Raw genomic sequence first — 20,574 nt, 5'->3', positions numbered from 1 at the left:
GTTGCTCCATTACAAAAAACGGAGAAAAAAATCCATTATAGTATTCGCTTATTGCGTCAGTACTGAAAGACAGAGAAGAGTTGAAGGACCATGTGGTCTCTCGGGATGCCTGATGTTCCTTATGTCATCAGATTGTCATTACAGACTAAATGATTCTGTGTCTACAGCGTTTTAATGGATCAGAGAGGAGCTATTCAAGAGAGAGAGTCTAGATCTGTCATTCTCTAAGGAGAAGGTGGATGGAAGGTGCGCAAGCTCCACATCTCAGGTCACCTGTTACATGTACATGTTTGTCTGGGAATCTTTTATGTTTGGTTTCCAAAAATAAAATAGAATGGGAAAGTATTCCAATGTCCGGTACATACAGTTCGGATTCAACAGACTCATTTACTGGAAACGCTCTGAAGTTTCTTCAGGCTCTTTTTAGGATCCGAGAGCACACACAAGCTTGGCTTGCAAATGAATTTCACATTTCGTTACTCAAACTATTACAATTCTTGCTAGTGTGTGGGAGGAGAACACTCTATTTCTAGCATTTCATTCACTCTGTCTTTATGACCATATCATGTAGCGTATTTTTATGAGAAGGAAACATTTCATAATTTCCTTTGTATAATATACTGTGTAACTGGGAAGACAGTATATTGCATAAATAAATCTTCTTTGAGATATATGTCCAATATTTAATAAAATCTGTGGGAGTTGCACTGTTCTCTCAGAACAGTCACTGACTAAGGCTCTTCTATCAAAAGCCATTTCAGCTGGGGACTAAAAGGGCTGCAGACAAAAAAACTATTAATATTAAATCTCTCCCAGATAGCTCAAAACTGCTATCCACTGCTGTCAGTTACTTGAGCAGCCTGAGTAGCCCCAGAGATACAAACTGCTCATAATATTCTGAGCCAAATTCTTTCATGTTGTGAAGGTATCGACTTCACTGAGCCTGCCCCAAGGATGTATTTGACTCAAAAGTAAAATTAATTCTGCACTTAGTTAGCAGAAAATGTTTGATTGTAAAGGCTGGGAATCCAATAGTCTGTTCCTCAAAATGCAAGTACTGCCAATAAGAGACACATCTGATCTTGAGCCTTTCTCACCGTTAGCCAAACGGGAATTACTCCTGTTAACTGGGAAGAGAAATAGTTCCTGGAAGTAAAACCGTGAAGAAGTACTGTGTGTGTGCCTTTTGAGCTCATCTTTCCCCTTACTCTCTGCCTTTTCCTTTGCTTCATTCTGTGGAAGTATGTTTACTATACTTCTCTCTCTCTTTTAAACCTTCACAACTCCCCTGCCATCGTCACTCAACATTATCCTATACTTGTACGCTCATGGAAAAAGCTGTTGTGAAATCCTGACCGCAAAGTCAAGTGACGTTTTTCTGCATTCTTCAGTATAGCCACAGCTAGCGGAGCAGAAAAGTTTGGATCAGATTAATAGTAACAACAGAGGCCTGACGCTGCTTCTGCCTGACCCCAACTGCCTGCCTTTTGGTCTTGACTGTAATTTCTCACAGAATATTTGATAACACTGGAAATAAACAATGCTGTGTTCTTTTCAGGCTGTGACCGTTTTTTAACATTCTCACACGATTATGGCTTTGGTATACTAACACTTCCCCCAACACCTGCACAGTTTCTAATCCGTCCTTCTCCACCTTGCTTCATCCTGGCTTTCCTGTACCTGATGTTCCAGTGAACTCACGGCTTGGCTGCCATAAAGATAGTGTTTGGTTTCTCATTGCTTTAGAGTGGTGAACCAATTGATCGATTGGAGTATTTGCTTCCAAGACAGGTTCTTCCGTTCTGACCATAATAACATTCTTAGTCAGACAGCCACATCTGAGGGTCACTTCAGATGTACTTCTGCGTTTGAAAATCTGGCTTCAATTCATGTATTTTAGGGGTTACATTTTAGTTAGAGGTTTTAAAAGCTGGTAGAGAACACCTATGCCCAAACCTTTGCTGATGTAAACTGGACTGGTTTTTATAACTTCATTGGAGCTAAACTAAGGAAAGAGTATGTGACTGTACATATATACGTACGTGTACATACATCAACACAGAGAGAAATATATGAAATACTACTAATAATGTGGAAAGTATTAAGAATAGTCTTCCAAACATAATGTAAGATAATGATTGGAGCCCAACAAATCCACATAAATAAATACTTTTTTTTTTTTAAGGACTTTTCAGAAAGAAGGTTCAGTTGGGTAAATGAGGACATTTGCTTTGTGTTTTGTAATTTTTAGATCCCACTGAAAAAAAAGTTCTCATTTGGCGTATTTCAACTTTAAACATGTTGAAATTTCAGCACAGTTCCTTAAATAGGAAAGGACACGACCACCCACTAAATTACTAAATATTGAGACTATCAATCTCAGTTACTTAACTCAATTGGATTTCAAACTTAGGAGTCTAAGGCTAAAGGATTCTTTATGAAAATACCTATGTCTTAACTTCTCACAGAGATACGCAATTGCTTGCACTTAAACTGATCAGTTATTTTTGTAAGCGTGTATGTGTGTTTACAGAATAACAGCCTAATTCTCTGTCACTGAAATGGAGGCTGACCTACTCCTCACCTCAGTGAAGGAATGATTTCACTTCTTTCTAATCCAACTTAGACTGAGAAAACTAGAACTTACTTGGGTAGGACAGAGAATTTTTGAGTGATGCCAGACACGTATAATCCATCTTATATGAGTCTTTGTTAACCATTTAACTGCTTATCACTTCAAAATATTGGATACTTGAGGACTGCCCAAGTCTGATTATTTTTACTGCTTGGAGTTGGCATCAGAATATGTTCCGCTGGAATATTATTCAAATTTTCTTTTAAGAGGGAACTTATTAAAGTCAATACTATGCCTGAAATTATATACATACATACAATGTCTAATTTGTAACTGTTAATTTTCCTTCATTTTACTTTAACATTGAAACAAAGTTGTTTGCAATTGACAAGAAGCATACTGTAAACTTGCATATTTGGTGGGTTTCACTTGGAGAGCTGAAGAGGTTTCTCACAGCTATATTTATGAGTAACCACTCTAGGATGCTTTTTGCAACCAAACCTTTCTCCTCAACCCATCTTCATTCTCCCTGTTGTTTTTTTTTTTTTTGCCACCACCGGCAACTGCATTTACTTTATTCATACTGTGTCCCCTCCTTTCACAGAGCCAAGGAAAATTTTGCAGCAGCATCAGAAAACAGGTAACGTTTGCTGTGTGTGTTTGGCTTCCCCCCTATTCAGAGTTTACCTCCACTTTCCCCATGTTGTTCTTACCTCAAAACCATGAAATTTGTACACTGTTTGAGCAGATGATGAACGTAGCAGTTTCAACTAAGTGGGTTTGTCAGGCATTTCTTTCTAATGTAGACTTCAAAAAGCTCTGTGAGATGGGGCAGGTGGGGATCATGCTTCTCAGAACTTACAAACCTGAAAAATAAGCAGCTTTTATCAAATGTTCTTGAAATGGAGTACTGTCAGTCTGTGATGGAGTTTTAAGAACAATTTCCATTTTAAACTTTGTCTAGATTGTTCAAGATAGTTTTAAAATCTAAACAAGATTATCTTTTTAGTATTTTAAGAACATTTATATACCAGATTCTTGCGTATCTTGATTGATCCTCAATGGGTTATGAGGTTCAAAACATAGTATCTCTGTAAGTTCTTTGATTTCCAAAGTTGTTTTCTCCCGAAGAACCTCAGCACAGTTTGCAGTTACATATAGAAATATATTGTTTTCTATTAGTTCATATACTAAACCACACAAGTACTGAGACACAGGTACTTCTTGAGTGAATCCGACCAATTGCTTAACGGAGCAAAGAAATGCTTATTAGTTAGTCATGAAAAGAATTCTATCTCACTGCTTTCCTCTGTCTTGTTGATTCCTGCCTAAACAATGTGCAACCACTTTTTATTTTTGTTTTTTATGAGACATTTGAATAAAGGTTGCATAGAGTTAAAATCCAAGTGCAAGCATTATCATTACTAATGACACAAGCAACGGCAACTGGCGCTTGGAATACTAGGGAAAATTGATTTTTATTTTTAAATTAATTATGTCAAAAGAATGAAGTAAAACCCTTGATTCCTGTATAACAACTGTATATAAGTTAAATTGAAAAAACAAGTAACGTGTGTTAGGATTTCACTAGCAGTTTCATTTGTGTAAATCATCTATAGGACTATGCAGCTACTCCACTGAAATATCTTTTTATTATTATTATTTTTATTTTATTTTACCAGGAACAATTTCTGATGTATGATTGGTGTTAGTGTCATACTACATTGCCTTAATCTTGCATGGTTTGTCATACCATAGCTTTTCTCCACCTCTATTATCATCACAGCTCTGCTACGTGTCTTATTTTGATATTCCTAGCAATATGGTTTCCAGGTTTAACATGAGGTACCTTTTTTAATTCTTAAAGCCTTTCCTGGTCTTAAGCAGTAATAAACTAATAAACCATCAAGATTTGTCATGACTTCATCTGCAGTATCGTAATGATCTCCTATGGTATAAGGAATTTGGGCATACAAAAAGAGGACACTGGATATTTACAGATATAAATCTTCTTCCAGGAGATAGAAAAGTCAGAAAAATAAAGCCTTCATTATTAAACCTAGACTTAACTTGATTTTTCAGTTATGAGGTTCAGCACTTTTTTGGTTTTGTTTTTTTTTTCTGAAGGCTTTACTGCATATAAATAATAACTGCTCTCTTAAAGGGCCAGGTATTAGCATTCTAAAATGCTGCTTTATTTGGTATGGTAGACAGTAAGCACATGTATCTCTGAAAACGAAAAAATCAAACAAACTTCTATTAAACCACCAGCTTCTTCTGTGGCTGGAATTCTGTCTCTCCCTGAAATACCTGCTGTTACCTAGGAAATTGGTGACATGATAATAAATACCTCATTTACAAATCCCCTTGTAATCTTTGTTACCCAGGCCTACAGCTACTACACATGCGCCACAGTATGTGACCTCAAGTATTTGGCATCCTCCTAAATCATGCACCATGGATGCCAACACTGACAGTGCTAAGCCAGTGGCCTCCAAGGGGTCTGTGAGGCTTGGAGCGGGTGCAGGTCAGAGGGAGGCCAGTTTCGTCACTACTGGCCAGAAAGTCCCTCTTACTTCCTCCAGTAATCAAAGGTACACTGTGACGTGTAACTGCATAACTGACCTGGTTTGGAGCTTTGGAGTGGTTTGGTGATAACAACCTCTAACTCCTTCAGATGGAAATGCCCATTGTCTGAAAGGCAGATGTCCAAGTTCTACAAATTCCAGCAACTTCTAGCTCACGTGGGTTTTACGCTTTAAGTGGCACTCCTAAGGATCTCGCCTACAACATAGAGACAAGAGTCATTAAGCACCTTCTGCAGAGAAACAGCAGCTCATATTATTCACTGTATTTCTACAAACATTCCCATATTCCAATGCAAAACTCTTCCGTGTTGAGTCTTCCTCTAAACACCTTCTCCAGCACTTTTTTCTATAAATGCTCCAATAAGAGATAATTTTTGCCTATTCATTTTTATTTTTGTTCGCTATATTTTCGATTCTTTACAAGAGATCTGTTGGAGGATTTGAAACAAAAAGAACTTCATGCATTACATAAAGGAGACTAAGTACCACTTTAATAATCCACTCGATTGTTATTTGGACAGAAAGTCTCAGAACTTGGGACTTTACTGAGAGAAAGAAGCGTAATCTGCACTTATTTTTTAAACGTTAGAGTGCGTTTGTTGCTGTGTTTTCTCATTATGGTCGTTAACCATTATTATCCTCTTAACCTCTACTGATCTGTGTTCCTTTTCATGAGTGAAAATCAGCTGAGAAGGGATACGTGTGTTTGTTTTCATCCACGTTAACTTACTCACATTGTGCATTTCGTGTTTATTTGTTACCACAAATATGGAGATGTTTGAGAACATCCATTTCCTTTGATTTTCCTTAAAATGCAAAATACTGTAAAGATTAAAAGTGTACAGAATGACTGTGTTTAAAAAAAAAAACAAAAAACTCTAACATATATAATAATGAAGCTGTCAAAAGATGATCTGTTTTATACAGCAGCATTCACGTTTATCAGTTCTTAAAATTCTTCTGCACTCTTTCAGATTGAAAATCTAGAAAGGAGGCACTCTTTAGGGAAAAAAAAAAAGTGATGTTATTTTATTTGAATATCCAAATAAAATTATTTAAAATTTATAGTGGTTAAACTAAGAACAGTCAAGTTAGTCTGAGTTCTTTCTATAAAACTGAGTAGAGAATTAGTTACCAACTGCATATATTGTATGTAACCAGATCACCCTAATTTTTAAGGTTTATACCTAATTCATTTATATTTATTCCAATTCCTTGTTCCGTTAATTAATATATTCTACCCTGCAGGAAGGTGATCAAGCCTCTAGCATTTTAATCACATAAAAAGAACTATGACAAACAGCATGCAAGATAAAATTTGCTTGTATTTCTTTTAGATTTTATAAGGTATTCCATATATTCACATTTATTTTATTTATATGTGTTTGTCCAGTTTAAATCTGCCTCCACACAGGTCCATGTCCACATATATGCTTATCTGTTTGGGTTTTTTTTCCTTTCCTTTAAACGTATATCACTGAGTATGTGTTTTGGTTAACATTTTGGAGATTGTTACAACAATTAAGTAACTTCACTGTTTTCTTCTATTCAAGGTATGAAGTCTTGATTCTTTTGAAATCTGTAGCAGATTCCCTTTCACTTCAGTGCAAATAGAAAGACAAAATAGGCGAAATCCCAGTTTGTATTTGGTTTTAGGACATGCATTAAGTTCCGTTTTTATGTGCGGTATAGTTTCAGTCCTTTTCTGTTTGCCAAATCAAAGATGTGTAAGTACTGAATTTTGACTCAACACCTTTTAATGTGACAATTCCAGTACCCGCTGTTGCACAGGGCGAAAAAAATCCCGCGAGTATTAAAACTCGGTAACAGGCTAGCCCATGATCCATAGCTGTGATGTACAATATGCGGCTGTTCCGCTACACAGGCTATGTGACTGATACCGTATGAGCTCCGCGGACGAGTTTGCATCATAATGCAAATGCATCAAGATGGAAGAACTGATCTGAATTTCAAATGCATGTTATGATGGAAAAACTTTTGCAAAACTGTTGCAAAACTTCCGGTGTAATGGTTTGAAAACCAGAATTGCAAACAAGGTGAGTATTTTCAGGAGCTCCCTTGTTATGTATATAATTGCAGATGAAACTCATAAGGGAGAAAATACTGATTTTCTGCTTTTGTTGTGGGTTGCATTCAACCTTGAAATTGGTGGGCATAACAACCACACTTCCATTTCAGCTAATCAAACAGTAAAATATTCAGCTGAAATAAAAAACACCACCATTTAGACTACTAAACCATACAAAAAGGTGGAGAAGAGGAGGAGGACAGGGGAAATGGGACAGTCCCTTGCAGAGCAAGGGGTATCACGAATTCTGAAGTACCAAGCGCTCATTCTAGATCCTGAGGAGTATAACTTGTTGCATCAGTGCTTCTGAGAGAAGCAAAAGAAAATATTAGAATGGCTGAAAGACAGAGAAAATACTTGCACAATGGCAAATTCACATAGGAAAAAAAGCTGAGAGAAAGAATGTTTGAGGGCTAAGGTTTGGCTGAAAAACAGTCGTGGAATTGTAAGGTTTCTTTTGTTATTTGATACTTACCGTGCTCAGGAAAGAATATTTTGGGCATTCTTTGTACATTGCACAAGAGAATTGCCGAACTCCGTCACCCTGATAGGAGTAATTTGTAAGGACCCAGAGATGTGGCAATATACTTACGAGTTAGGTCAAAAGAGGTAAAAATATATCCATTATGTTCCTATACCACTGCTTGTGGACAAGACAACTATGTCATGCACAGTAATGCCCTGATTGGGGGGGAACAACAAACCCCAATGTATTAGGATAACTACTAAAGAAAATGAATCTACAGCACAATAATATGGCATCGAGAAAAATGTCCCTTATGCCTGGGAGACGCATGCTTATATTATCACTGAAGTTTGTGCCCCAAAATAGTAAAATAATCTGAAAAATCAAATTGCAATTAGTTATTTTTCAGTGGCTTATTTGGTCTGTGGCTAATAATTAATAAAATCCACAGTAAAATCTGCCTCAACACAAAATTAAGCTTTTGTCTTTTCTTGTTTCTCTCTTTTTTTTTTTTTAACCCTCTTTTAATTTTAAACGACCTAGTGATTTTTGTGAGGTTTATTGACAAGTGAATAATGAATGTACATATTATTTTTTCTGTTGTTGATATTAAGTTCACTGAAACAGTCAGCAAAGAATGTGAATCTTATAAGTCCACTTAATGATTTTTTTTATTTTTATTTTTGTTTGATGTAAGAGCTAGTGGAAGACAATAAACTGAACCTCCCAAAAGATTAGTTCATTTCTTAGCAGTGGATGGCTTTGACTACACTATCTTGCAAAGCTGTCTAATAGATAACTGCCCCATTTGTCGATCTGTAAGAAATGAGTAAGACTTTCCAAATCTGAGTGAGGCTGCAAGGCTGAAATACATTAATGATCACTGGGTGCTCTGACAGCAGGTGATGGAAGACGCTAGTAGTTCAGTAGGTTACTAAAAGGGCCACAGGATACGAGACTAGATTTTTTTTTTAATTATTATTATTCATTTCAATTAACCTATTTTGCAATCGAATGAAGAGAAAATAAATTAACATGGAGCAGAGAAATATTCATGTTTATCTGTGCCACAACAGCACAAGAGGGCCACCAGGATAACAACTCATGCTCATCACCCAAGTGGTTTTAAAACTGGTGTAGTAAAATTTTATGCTACATTTTCCCCTTGTATTTTGCATACCGTTCTATGTGTAAAAAGGTATCTCACTGTTTGATGGGTTGGCCAGTGTAATGTAAGGTGAGTTTAGGTCAGACAGGAACAGACAATCAATGGACTCCTTTTAAACATCTTTCCACTACCTGTATTGCGCAAAACTGATTAAACCCAACACAAAACTGTGCTGAATGGCTTTCTAGACAATCAGAACTTGCAGGAAAACTGCTGATACAAGACTATGATAACATTCTTTTAAATTGCTTTTCTTCATCTAATTAAAAAGTTTACTCCTAGCATAAACTTCAGCTCCAGGAGTAAATACTGGGTGAAATTTATCCTAGCTCGAAGAGCTTGTGACAGGCTCTCTGCAACCATTTAAGTACTGCATGCCACATTTCCTACCACTGGCTTCAGCGGGAGCAGGACTGAAGTGCTGTGTAACACCTGGGATAAATTTCAGTCAAGCAGGACCAGAACTGCATTACAGTCTTAACTGCACATCCGAAAAGGCCTAATAAATGTCTTTTTTTTTTCTTTGCATAATTGTGCTTTTCCCTCAGTAACACAGTCTGCTACTATGTTTGCAGCTTCAGGTTCAAACATAGTAGGTTTTATGCTCTACGTTTAAACACGCACCTTCTTAAGATGCTTCTTGTTTTATTTAATTTAACTCTAATTAGTACCCCTGTTGAGCATGCTCCGGTGTCTACCAGTTCTGCCTCTGCTCCTGCACCACATGCTTCAGCCCATCAGCCTGCTACTGCTGCTCAAAACACAGCCAGTCTGATGACACCACCAGCAACCACCTCAGTAGTGCAAGAGTCTTTCTCATCCTCCTTCCAAAGGTAATGCTTCATTGCTTTGTCCTTTCGCAGATACACCCCTGTACGGCTCTGGAAATGCTGCATACACATTCTTAACTTAAGAATGTAGTATGTAAAAGCTGTAGACTATTTTATATGCTTTTGTATATTTTGGTGTGTTTTCTTATTTTGAAGTATGTTGTTCATGTTTGCAAAGAATTTGCAAAATAAAACTGCCCTAAAAAAATAACAAAAAGCAGCTTTAAGTCTGCAATACAGTTAACGTTTTCAGAAATCAAGTCTAGGGTTAAAACTAGAAATGTTTTTTCACCACTTGTAATAAAACCAAAACAACTCCTTATGATAGTTACAGCGGCTGAATGAAGGTTCGTTTAATAGTGTTTCTGTAGTATGCCATGAAATGGAAAATTAGAAAATGTCATTTACTCACGTGCTTGACCTTACCATATTGTAGTGGATCTCAGTAGAACATGGTGGACAATGAGCGATATGTCAATAAAACCGTGCATTTGATGATTGACTTGCTCTGTAAGGTAGAAAGTCAATTAATTTCTATTTAGCTTTATCTACTCTCTTTTCTCTAATGAGATTTAGCTATAGAGCTAAAGTAAGTTTCAAGGAGGTATGCTTTCATAACACTTGTAGTACAGTAGGAGTTACAGTTGTATATTAAAAGTTGTCAGACAGTCTGTGAAGAAATGCGTGGGATTTATACTGCTGTCACTTACATTATAGTAATTTTGGGGATAGTAAGAGTGAATTCCTTTGGTGCATATTATTCTTTTCTCTTAAGCTTTTGCTACATAAATATTCCTAAAACATGTATATTTTAGCATGCTTTAAAAATCCAAGGAAAAACACACTTCCAGTAATTTAAACTACTTTAAATAATTGAAACCTAAGATGTAGTCTGTCATAGCTTAGATGTGTGCAGATGGAATTGGAAATGTTCTCTTGGCTCTATTTCTTGTTTAATTTTTGCTAGTTGACTTAGTTTCTCACTTTAGTTAGTTTTTATCTAACCATGACCTACTGGACTCCAGTGTTTTTATTCCAGTGCAAGAAAATCAGCCAGCCAGCCAGCAAAGGAGGTCTGAATAAGGTATTATTCTGTAATTCAGAACTGTGCTGTAAGGCACTTTCACATGAAATAACGATATGGTTTAAGTAAATTTTATCTCTCAGTTGAAACTGTAACACGAAGAAAATGGATTATCTAATATATGCTTCAAAAATAAATGCCTCTATTAAACTAATCATGCCAATGACTTGTGTTTTAAATAGGAGAATCTTTTGTCTGGTACTGCTTGCATATTAAAAAGCTTAGCTTGAATTCAGACTCAAACATCTTCAGATCTTGCAGATAAAAACATGTATCATTGACAAAAGTCCTGTCCTGAAATACCGTCTGTCTTAGTTATCGATAGACTCTCGGTTTAAGATTTTTACATGATGTGTGGATCTTGTCTTGTGTTCTGTAGGGATGTGCTTGGTTGTGCTGTTCTGTAAGTCTGCAGATGTATGCCACAGCAAGCCTGTTCCCGGTAACCATGCAGCAGTCCTCTTGTACCTGAACTGCGACAAAGCTTGATTCTGATGTCACTATTTTTGTTCCTGTTAAATTATTTTGTACATGCTTTCATGTGTCTTCTGCAGAGTGCTTGCAGCCCCCAGCCCTCTTTCACAGCCTAAGCCTTTCCATGGGTCCAAGAACATGTCATTAGCAGCTTCCACTATTTCATCTGCTCTCTCATCTCAGTCTAGGTATATCTGTAAAGCTCTCTTCTTCTTTTAACTTAATTTGTTTTTATTCTGTATCACTCTCTCTGATTTAAGGTTTTCAGCTTCTTAAGAGATTGTCTTGGCAGAGACTGTTGAAAAGCATGATGTGTTTAAAGGAATAGCCTTCTTGCTTATCTTTCACATTAAAACCGAGCTAGGAAACACCTAAGTTTTAGATTTAGGATATGTGACCAAAAGATCCTTTTGGAACAAAGGTATTTCAGTTGGGTGGTTTGTCCTGTTTTTGCCATCTTAAAATGAAAATATTTGTCTAGTGGCACTGGGTGGGAATGACAGACTCCCTCCCCCCCACCCCTCTTGGTGAAAACACAGGACCACAAGAATCACAGACCTTCTTTTGTTATGCTCTTAATCATGACTAATGAAAGACCACTGATAGGGAAAGGTAGCATCTGTCACTAGAAAGAGAGAATGCTGCTGTACTGCCTCACTGCTAAGCCTTTTCATTGCTTTTATTAACACTTTGTCAAGACTAACAGGGGAGAAAGCAGTACATTTTAAGATTGATTATTTGAACATAATCTTCAGAAATAATGAAAAACTGAATCGGCAATACATTTGAGATTATAAATATCCATGTCTCTCTTATCTTGATATAAAAAGGTAGTTAGGAATCACCCAAAAGTGATGTTTGAAATGAACACAGCACGCAAGTTTGAAGGCTCCACATCAAGAAGTATAATGATCTTTCTCAAGAGTATCACAGAAAACAGCAGTTAAGTGCTATGCACAGGTACATACTCGAAAGCATTTTGTCTGGCTTCACATCACTGAAACCAATGCAAAAATGAAATAGCTACAGAACAGAAGATCAGAAGAGTTCCGAGTCTTAGGATGTAAACATGGCTGTTTACAGCCATGGGAATTACATAGGGGATGTAATTCCCATATGGAGCTGATAAAACATAAGTAAAATTAACTGCTGATCTAATTCTATTTATTTGAGTGGAAATACACTAATCATAACTTTAGGTTCAATTAAACTATGAAGTTGGTGAATAGCACCAAGAATAGAAGGTAAGAACGGATGCAAGGGCGTTTACTGCCATTGACATCTAGTTTTATGTATGAACTTTCAAAATTCCAAAGTGATGACGTATTTAGGGAATTCATTATTTGTGGGTATCCATCATAAAACACTTTAAGAGGACCTAATTTGCACATTATGAGCACTCAGTGCATTTCAGAAGTAATTCTTACCCTGCTTTTTCATTCAGTCCTGTGGTACGATTAGGCTCTTGAATGTCACCAGTACTATTTCATCCACTGTTTGTTTTACTAACAAATCTCTCTCTGTCAGCTGGAACGATCACATATCTCTATGAGAAGAGGGTCCTGCACAGCTGTTGTAGGAGACAGTTAAAAGCCTCTTATGACCAGGGGAAGTCCCTTGCTTCCTAAGCAACAATAACTGTGCAGATTTGAGCTTGTTTATAAGGCTGGCATGCAAAACCTATTTATTCTGAGCTACAGAAAAGACTCGGTCTTAGTATTTCTCTCAGTTGAGGACCGAAATGTATCCATCAGTCAGAACATGAAATTAAATTGAAGCCTTGGTGACTGCTCTGGCCAGACAGAGGACATCTATTCCTGTTTCATCAGTCTATATCTTAGAGCCCATATAAATCTTGCTATGAGAGGTATACTTTTACATACCAAAGAGATTTCCTTGGTATTCTACTAGCTTCAGTGAGAACTGTACGTGATAGCTAATAATAGATCTCTGAAGCCTGCACGTAGTAGTAGCGCTGCATGCATTACTTTTTATTTCTGCAATATATGCACATTTCATTGAGATTAGCATTGATGTCACAAAAGGCCCTAGTTTTTCCCCTTCAAGAAAAACAATCAGATAATGAAAGATTTTCATTTAATGAACAGTTTTGGAAAAACGCAGAAAGATATAATCACAGATGCATTGCATATATCACTTTTAGGACTCCATTGGTAAAATCTTAATAGGGTTTCTTTTAATGCCCACCCAAGATTAGAAAGGCATTTTTACACTTGAGTGACAATTCTGTTCGTTTGACAATTTCTGAGTATCTTGAATAGAAAGATACAAAGGGGGGGCTAAAGAACACATCACACTTTTAAAATGTCAAAACTACAAATTTTCCAATTTTAAGAAATGGCTTTATTTCAGAACTAAAATTTCCCTTGGATTTTGTTTTTATTATTCTGTGAAGCTGTCTGATTAGGTGGAGATAGACATAGAGTTGAACACTGAGAATGCTGCTAGTTGGGGGGGCCATTCTAAAATTGGACTATTGAGTTATAAAACCAAAAGAGTCACCTAAAAGCTTCAGAAACCCTTATGAATATGTGAATCATAGCATCGTGAGCTTTTAAATCAGTTATAAAAGTGGTAGATCTCTAGAAACTTTTCAGAGACAGATAGTTTGTCATCATAGAAAATCCTTAAAATAAGGTTGCCCAAGCAGGCAGAAGGCATGTTTTCACAAAATGGTTAATGCATGCATACGTTTTTAACTGAAGGCTATTCACTTAAGAAGCTATAGTTCCTTTGTATTAATCACAGAACTACGGATGGACCTTCTGAATCCCAGAACAGGCACTCTTCACATTGAAGTATGGTAGCTATGCTGGTCAGGAATAGAGTATAACAGTTACTTGGGACAGATTACTGCTGGCATAACTTTTCATTTTCCATGCTAGCTTTTGGTGTAAGAATTAGATGCAGACACCTTTTGTTATCTTCTGGGATAAATCTACTCTTCCATAGAAGAGCTATGTTTTCACTGCTGTCTTGGAAATGACAGTTAAGCAACAATTATGTATAATTTACATATAAACAGCTAATAAATCAGTATAAAGATAGCCATTATTTGTTGACGCTACTTGCATGGCTATCTCAGAGCTAATATAATGCTATTTCTTGATTGAGCCTTTATCCATTTCACTTTAATTTCACGTTCCTTTCATGGGGAGAAGGGAAGCGGCGTGAGGCCTTGAAACTATAAATTCATTTGTAGTTACGTATCAATATGGGCTAACCAGCGTGAATCACAATTTTAAAGAGTAATGAGGATAAAAAGATCACCTTGAGATATTAAAATTTGCTTCCAATTCCAATGTCTTATCTCCTGCATTAGACTGGCACGGCCCATTTTACCCTTTCCTGCCCCTTTGAAAGGAAGCAGGTTGCCGGGGGAGGCTATGCGTCCCCATTCTTGAAGGTTTTCAAGACGCCATTGGATAAAACACTAAGCAGCCTCAGAGCTGGCCTTGCTTTGAGCGGGCGGTTAGATGAGAGACCTCCTGAGGTCTCTTCCAACCTGAAAGATTCTGTGAATCTATGGAAAACAACTGTCTGTTTCAGAAAGCAACGCTTTAATCAGGCTACTAAAAACTATTGCTCGTACCTGGCAATTACTTAAGTCAAAGATATAAGATCTACAGCATATCAGCTTTATATGCTACTGCCCTAAAATCTTACTTGCCAACGAATGACACAGGTATCATGCTGACACACACTTCAGGCTATTATCAGCAGGCAAATGTTACTGTCTTAGCTAATACCTCTCTTGGAAGTTCAGTAATTCAGTGAGCCCTGGGACATAAAAGCAAATCACAAACTTGTAGGATCTGTACAAAATTGGTTCCCTGATAATCAGGTACAAGAAGCAAACTCAGTTTGGGTTTTGGGGGGTTTTTTTTGAGGGTTGTGTTGCAGCTGAAGTAGGTTCTTTATCTTTGTGCACTACTTCCGTGTTTGTTTTAAAAACTGTCATGTAGTATAGCTAGTGTATTCAAACATAAGGGACTAAAACTGGCTTCTAAACTGATTTATAATTCAAATTTTTGAGCACCTGATAGTTTGCATTTAGAAATCAAGCAATGCATTAGCATGCCAAAATATGGACTTAAAAATCCAGTTTCAGCTTGACATATACCACTGGAGCATTGCAGCATTTCATATAATTTTAGTTCAAAATAAAATACAGATGACCTTGGTTACAACAGTATCCCCATCCTGTAAAACATGCTCAGGTAGAATGAGGCTGAGATTTTACCAACCGTGGTTCCAGTGTTGTTTGGGTTTGGTTTTTATTTTTCCTTCTAGATACCTTAAAAAGGTCCACCAAGAAAACGCAGAAGGATTTCTTGACCAATGTCCTTAACTACTTAAACCTGATTTAATTTAATTTAAACTTTGGTAGATCAGTTCTATAGTGATCTTGCTTTTGTGAGCAAAGACCATATGTGTAACACCTAACATGAGTAAAATCTTCATAATGTTGCTAAAGAGGAATGTTTGAAGTAAGTCATTAATCCTTAACTGATCGTGTTACTCTTACTTTTCAACCTGCAGTGTTAATCTTTCTTTTTCACTTAACGATCTTACTTACAAAGAAGAAAGCGTAGCAGGAGTGTTTTAAATAAGCTGCGAAGCTCTTGATACAATTGGTTATTCCATCTGGAGGGCAAAAGCAGGGCAACCGGTGAGACAGCACTCTGGGAATACAAAAACAGGAGAAACAGTGGAAAGAGTTACGATTATGGTTCCAAAAGGAAGGTGTAGCTTCTGCGATCCTAGGATTTTAATCCAAGCAGTGTGTCTGCGGAAAAGGGAAGAAAAACTCTTCTCCAGAAGCTGGGAAACTAACTGTCATACGATAGGCTTCTGGTAATTCTGGCAAATGCGGGCTGTGCTCCTGTGGGATGCAATCGTTGCCCTGCACTGCTCTGCATTTAGAGAGGAGCTGTGTTCATTCTGAATCCTCGTTTCTCAGATCATACTTTGTGCAGGCTTTTAAGTACTTTCTGTATTTACAGAAATGAATCACTCATGTTCTGAAATGATGTTGCTTCCCCAAGGGAAAAAAAAAAAAAATCTACCTGTTTCCCTAGAGTCCCTTTAGTACATGAACAGTAGAATGGTACTGCAAGGGGAAAGTTGAACACGATGGCTTGATGTTGCTGCTTCAACTGCTTCCAGCCTGTCCTTTCTGTGGGGCTGTCCTAGTTGCCTCATAAGCTAGGAAACTTAGCTGATCTTTGGACTTTGGTTCGTTCACGGTTTGCTTTTAAGATTTGATGCAACTTAAGCTTATGACACTGACAAAAAGAAACTCATACTTATTTTTCTGTGCTAATACAAAAAAATGGTGAATGTCAAAGCAAACAGTCCAGTGGTTGAATTAGAATTCCACAACTAAAGAAAGAGCAAAACTGGATGAGAGGGACTTACGGAGCAATATACTCAGCTCATTTATTTACGTTACCATTATTCAGGTTTCACAATGATTCCTAGCTTAAATAAGATAAGCAAAATGTAATGTAATACTGATCTTATATGATTATAAATATGTATGTTGTTTACTTTAGCACTTAATCCACCTCTTATTCATAAGGAAATTCACTGTAGGACAAGATATCCCAATTTTCTTGCTATATTTTTTTCAAATACAACTTTTGTCTCATTTTAGTTTCAACCGGCATTCTTCCACCTCCATCAGCTACCAGTCAAAGAAGAGGTATAAAAATGTTTTGTGCAGCTACTCTACCTTGAAAGCACTTAACAAACCAGTTTATTGCTGCTAGTAGGCATCTACTGAAGTATTAACATAAAAATGATCTGCTTAGAAATATTTACTCTTTCTGACAACTAATAGTTTTCAGAGCCAGTATTTAATTCGCTGCCTGTCACGTGCCATTGGCTGCTGCAGATAAATTCAGTAAGGGCGCTTTCACTGCTTTTCGAGATGCCATTGCTTCCTGTTCCATTAAAGCATCTTTGATTCTTAGGACATCTTTTTATTCTTTCTTTCTTTTTTCTTTTTTCTTTTTTTTTCTTTCTTTTAATCACAAGCTATTTCCTTTTCTTCAGCAGAAATTCTGATAAATCTTTTAACTTCACTAAAACCCTTAATGATGTAGTGTAACACTTTATTTCTCTTTGACAAGCCTTTTTATCTTATGTATTTAATATGCATCATACACTTGTGAAAGAGTTCAGCAGTTGACTTCTTTTAATTTTGCCATGATTTTGGTACTATGAATACAAATTTGTGTGTGTGTTGTTTTTGGTTTTTTTTCAACTTCATTTCCCTGAACATACAAGGAAATCTAGTGGCATGGTTTTATCATGCTATTAACTTTGGGAAACACTTTAATTTTGAATAACCATTTTTCTTCATGACAGTCTAAGTATCACTAATCTGGCTCAGAACTTCTTTATGTATTTTGTGCATTAAGAGAGCTTCAAATGAGTCCTTCTAGCGATGGACCTGCACGTCTGGGAGTAGACTTTCCCGAGTGTATGCCATTTTCAGACTAAGGCTGTATGACACATGATTTAAAATTTTTTAATCCACATTGTAAATATTGATCACTGATCCTGTAAAGGTAAGTACATTTTACTGGTTTTCTGTCTAGTTTACCTTGAATAGTAGATTTTAAAACAAGGAAAGCTCTTTTGATAGTGTGTATTTAGCTAAAGGCATTTTGAAAGCTGTATGTGAAGCCAGTGTACCTGAAGCGTACATCTTCCTGTCTGTGCGACGGTGGGAGCAATGATCCTCTGTCCAGTGACCCCGAGTACAGTGCGATCTTAGGCACTACAGATGAGGAGGTATGAACAGGACACAGACGGTGAGAATGGGAAGTAAAAAGTCTTACTGCGCTTAGAACAGCTTTGGCGGTTACAAAATCACAGCACGGTTCACAACAGAATTTACATTGAATACAAACCCACCAAAATAGTTTATCTTGGAGAGTCCTGTTCACTCATGGTATAGTGGACCCAAATCCAGCCCTAAGCCCTAGACTAGGTACAGAAATAATTAGCTATAGTCATTGTAGCAATAGCTGTGTTTCTAGGTCTAACTAAATAGACAAAATAAATTAGCCTGAGGCAGCAATGCTATGCAAGCTAGGTCTATAGTATAAGCACTGTCAGAGCAGCAAAAAACTATGTTGTGAGGATAGGTTTATTTTGTTCAAAATTAAAAATCAAAAGTGTACATTCATCAGAATGCTTTTTACCTGTACTGGAAGGAATTTGCTGGGTTTGCCATATGTAAAAATTATAACATGTTCTCTCCAGATGGCATCTATTCCCACCATTAAAGAAAGTACCAGCCAAGATGGACCAATGGTCTGGCAAAGCTGGACACTTCTTATGCTGATAAATGTTTTCCTGTAGACGTAGCCACTATGGAAATAACTCCTGAACTGTCAGCACAAGTGGATAGGGATCTGGTTCATACAGATGGTGAAACTGGAGGGAAAAAGAAAGTAACTGTGTTATCAGGGTAAGAATGATGTTCAATAGTGAATGGGTTTTATTACTGCACGCGTCTCAGTAGCTGTTCCTTCCCTTCCTTGTACTTCTTTATCCTCTCTTGCTTGCTCTGTTTGTAATGCTTTTTTAGTGGTCTAAGAAGCAAAGTCACTGCAAATAGAATCATGCTAAGTAATAGGCAAAGAGAAGAGGCATATATTTCAATGTGTCACTATAATCAAACTGAGAATCACCATCCAAGCCATAAAATAGAGGAAAAAGATTTCTTATTCATGTTTGGAATCCTCAGCAAATGTTTTTAATCTAGGAATGCAGAAATTGCATCATAATACTGCATATCACGTGCTTTTGTGTTAGCTGAATCTGAACATTAGAAAAATTAACGTAAATTGTGGTTTCAGTCTAAATAGGGAAAAGAGTTTCAGAAATGTTTTTTAAAGGTCACTACAATCTTTTTGAAAAGAGTACAATGCTTATAAACAGTAGCTAGTATTGTAGTAGTAGTAGTAATTGTGCTGAGCCAGTATCTTTTTAAGGCAGTGAGATATGCCTCATTGATTTATCGTGGACAAGAGCAGGCCTGTTTGTTTGTAGAGGGATAGAAAACCCAAACTTTGTATGCACGTTCCCGAAGTCCGATCCCTTGTTAAACTGAGAGTTCCTTTAATAAATTTGTCATATTCCTTCAGTAAGCTGTTTTCTGTGACAACAAGAGCAACTTGGCAGTATTTAAAATCCTTATTTGGCTAATTTTTCTTTCCAAAGAATTGTCCAAGCCTTTCTTAGCAATGACAAAGACTAATGAATCTCTCGTTATTCTCTCTGTAGCTCTCAAGGACTGTTCCTCTTGGAGTGCTTTGGAAGCTGCCACATCTGTTATTTCATAATCAGTAACTTTTGCTGTTTATAAAGTTGCTCATACCTTCATTTTGCTTTTAGAAACACAAGCCAGTCATATACACCAACGCCAGTTTCTGGAAGCTACAGTGAAAGTCCTGCTGCTTCCGCTACTTCAAAACCGAGAGTTGTTACTACTGCCAGCATAAAGCCTTCTGTCTACCAGCCAGGTAAGGTGACTTCAAAGTACTGAAAGGATTCAGAAAAGAAATGCACATGCATTTCTTTTAGAAAAAGAAAATGCAAAGAATGCACATTTTGCAATAGGACACACACGTATCAGGAAGATTCATATACATGGGACCAAATGCTGCTAGCTGCTAGTTTTGCTTCAGATTATCTGAAGATCGAGGATTATGTTGTATTTGTATGCTGCTTTAGAGTGAAAATGTGGAGCAAAAGGAGGAAGAAGAATAAAGGCAAGAGAAAAACCTCTAATAAAAAAATGTGTAGCCTGACTTTTCAAAAGAAATACATTTGTAAAATAACCCAGCGCACCCAATTAGGAGCCCAATGACACTTCAGAAGTGATAAAATAGCTTAAGAATGCACAACTCAGGAAGGAGAGAAAATAGATTAAGGTAGCTTGAGTAGGATAAATTTGCAAAATAGATAAGGCCATATATTGAACTTCTCAAACTCAGGCTTATATTTGAAATAAATAATGACCTATTAAAGTACTTCGTAATGTTATGCTTCCACTCCCCACAGCTCCAAATTACTGAAGGAATATATTTGATTACTATGAACAAGGAGCTCTTGGACAAACTCAAACACAAAAAGGAAGCCTACAGAGGGTGGAAGCAAGGACAGGTAGCCTGGGAGGAATACAGAGAAATTGTCCGAGCAGCCAGGGATCAGGTTAGGAAAGCTAAGCCCTGACAAGAATTAAATCTGGCCAGGGAT

General features: G+C 37.0%; 1 protein-coding gene across 9 annotated transcripts in view; it reads left to right on the top strand.

Annotated features, from left to right (window-relative positions):
- LDB3 (LIM domain binding 3) overlaps positions 1 to 20,574 on the top strand; it is a 128,499-nt gene that overhangs the window by 90,456 nt on the left and 17,469 nt on the right. The window contains exons 9-14 of one of the 9 annotated variants that reach the window (XM_009334628.1): positions 3,180 to 3,215; positions 4,963 to 5,169; positions 9,555 to 9,719; positions 11,355 to 11,462; positions 16,955 to 17,002; positions 19,711 to 19,838. In XM_009334628.1, the coding sequence (XP_009332903.1) occupies positions 3,180 to 3,215; positions 4,963 to 5,169; positions 9,555 to 9,719; positions 11,355 to 11,462; positions 16,955 to 17,002; positions 19,711 to 19,838 (692 nt within the window). The remainder of the gene's footprint in view (positions 1 to 3,179; positions 3,216 to 4,962; positions 5,170 to 9,554; positions 9,720 to 11,354; positions 11,463 to 16,954; positions 17,003 to 19,710; positions 19,839 to 20,574) is intronic. The other 8 variants (XM_009334633.1, XM_009334631.1, XM_009334629.1 and 5 more) reach the window with 8 other exon arrangements.

This window comes from Pygoscelis adeliae, unplaced genomic scaffold (assembly GCF_000699105.1).
Source record: "Pygoscelis adeliae isolate BGI_AS28 unplaced genomic scaffold, ASM69910v1 Scaffold361, whole genome shotgun sequence".
Classification (NCBI taxonomy): domain Eukaryota; kingdom Metazoa; phylum Chordata; class Aves; order Sphenisciformes; family Spheniscidae; genus Pygoscelis; species Pygoscelis adeliae.
This window is presented reverse-complemented; position numbering and strand designations above follow the sequence as displayed.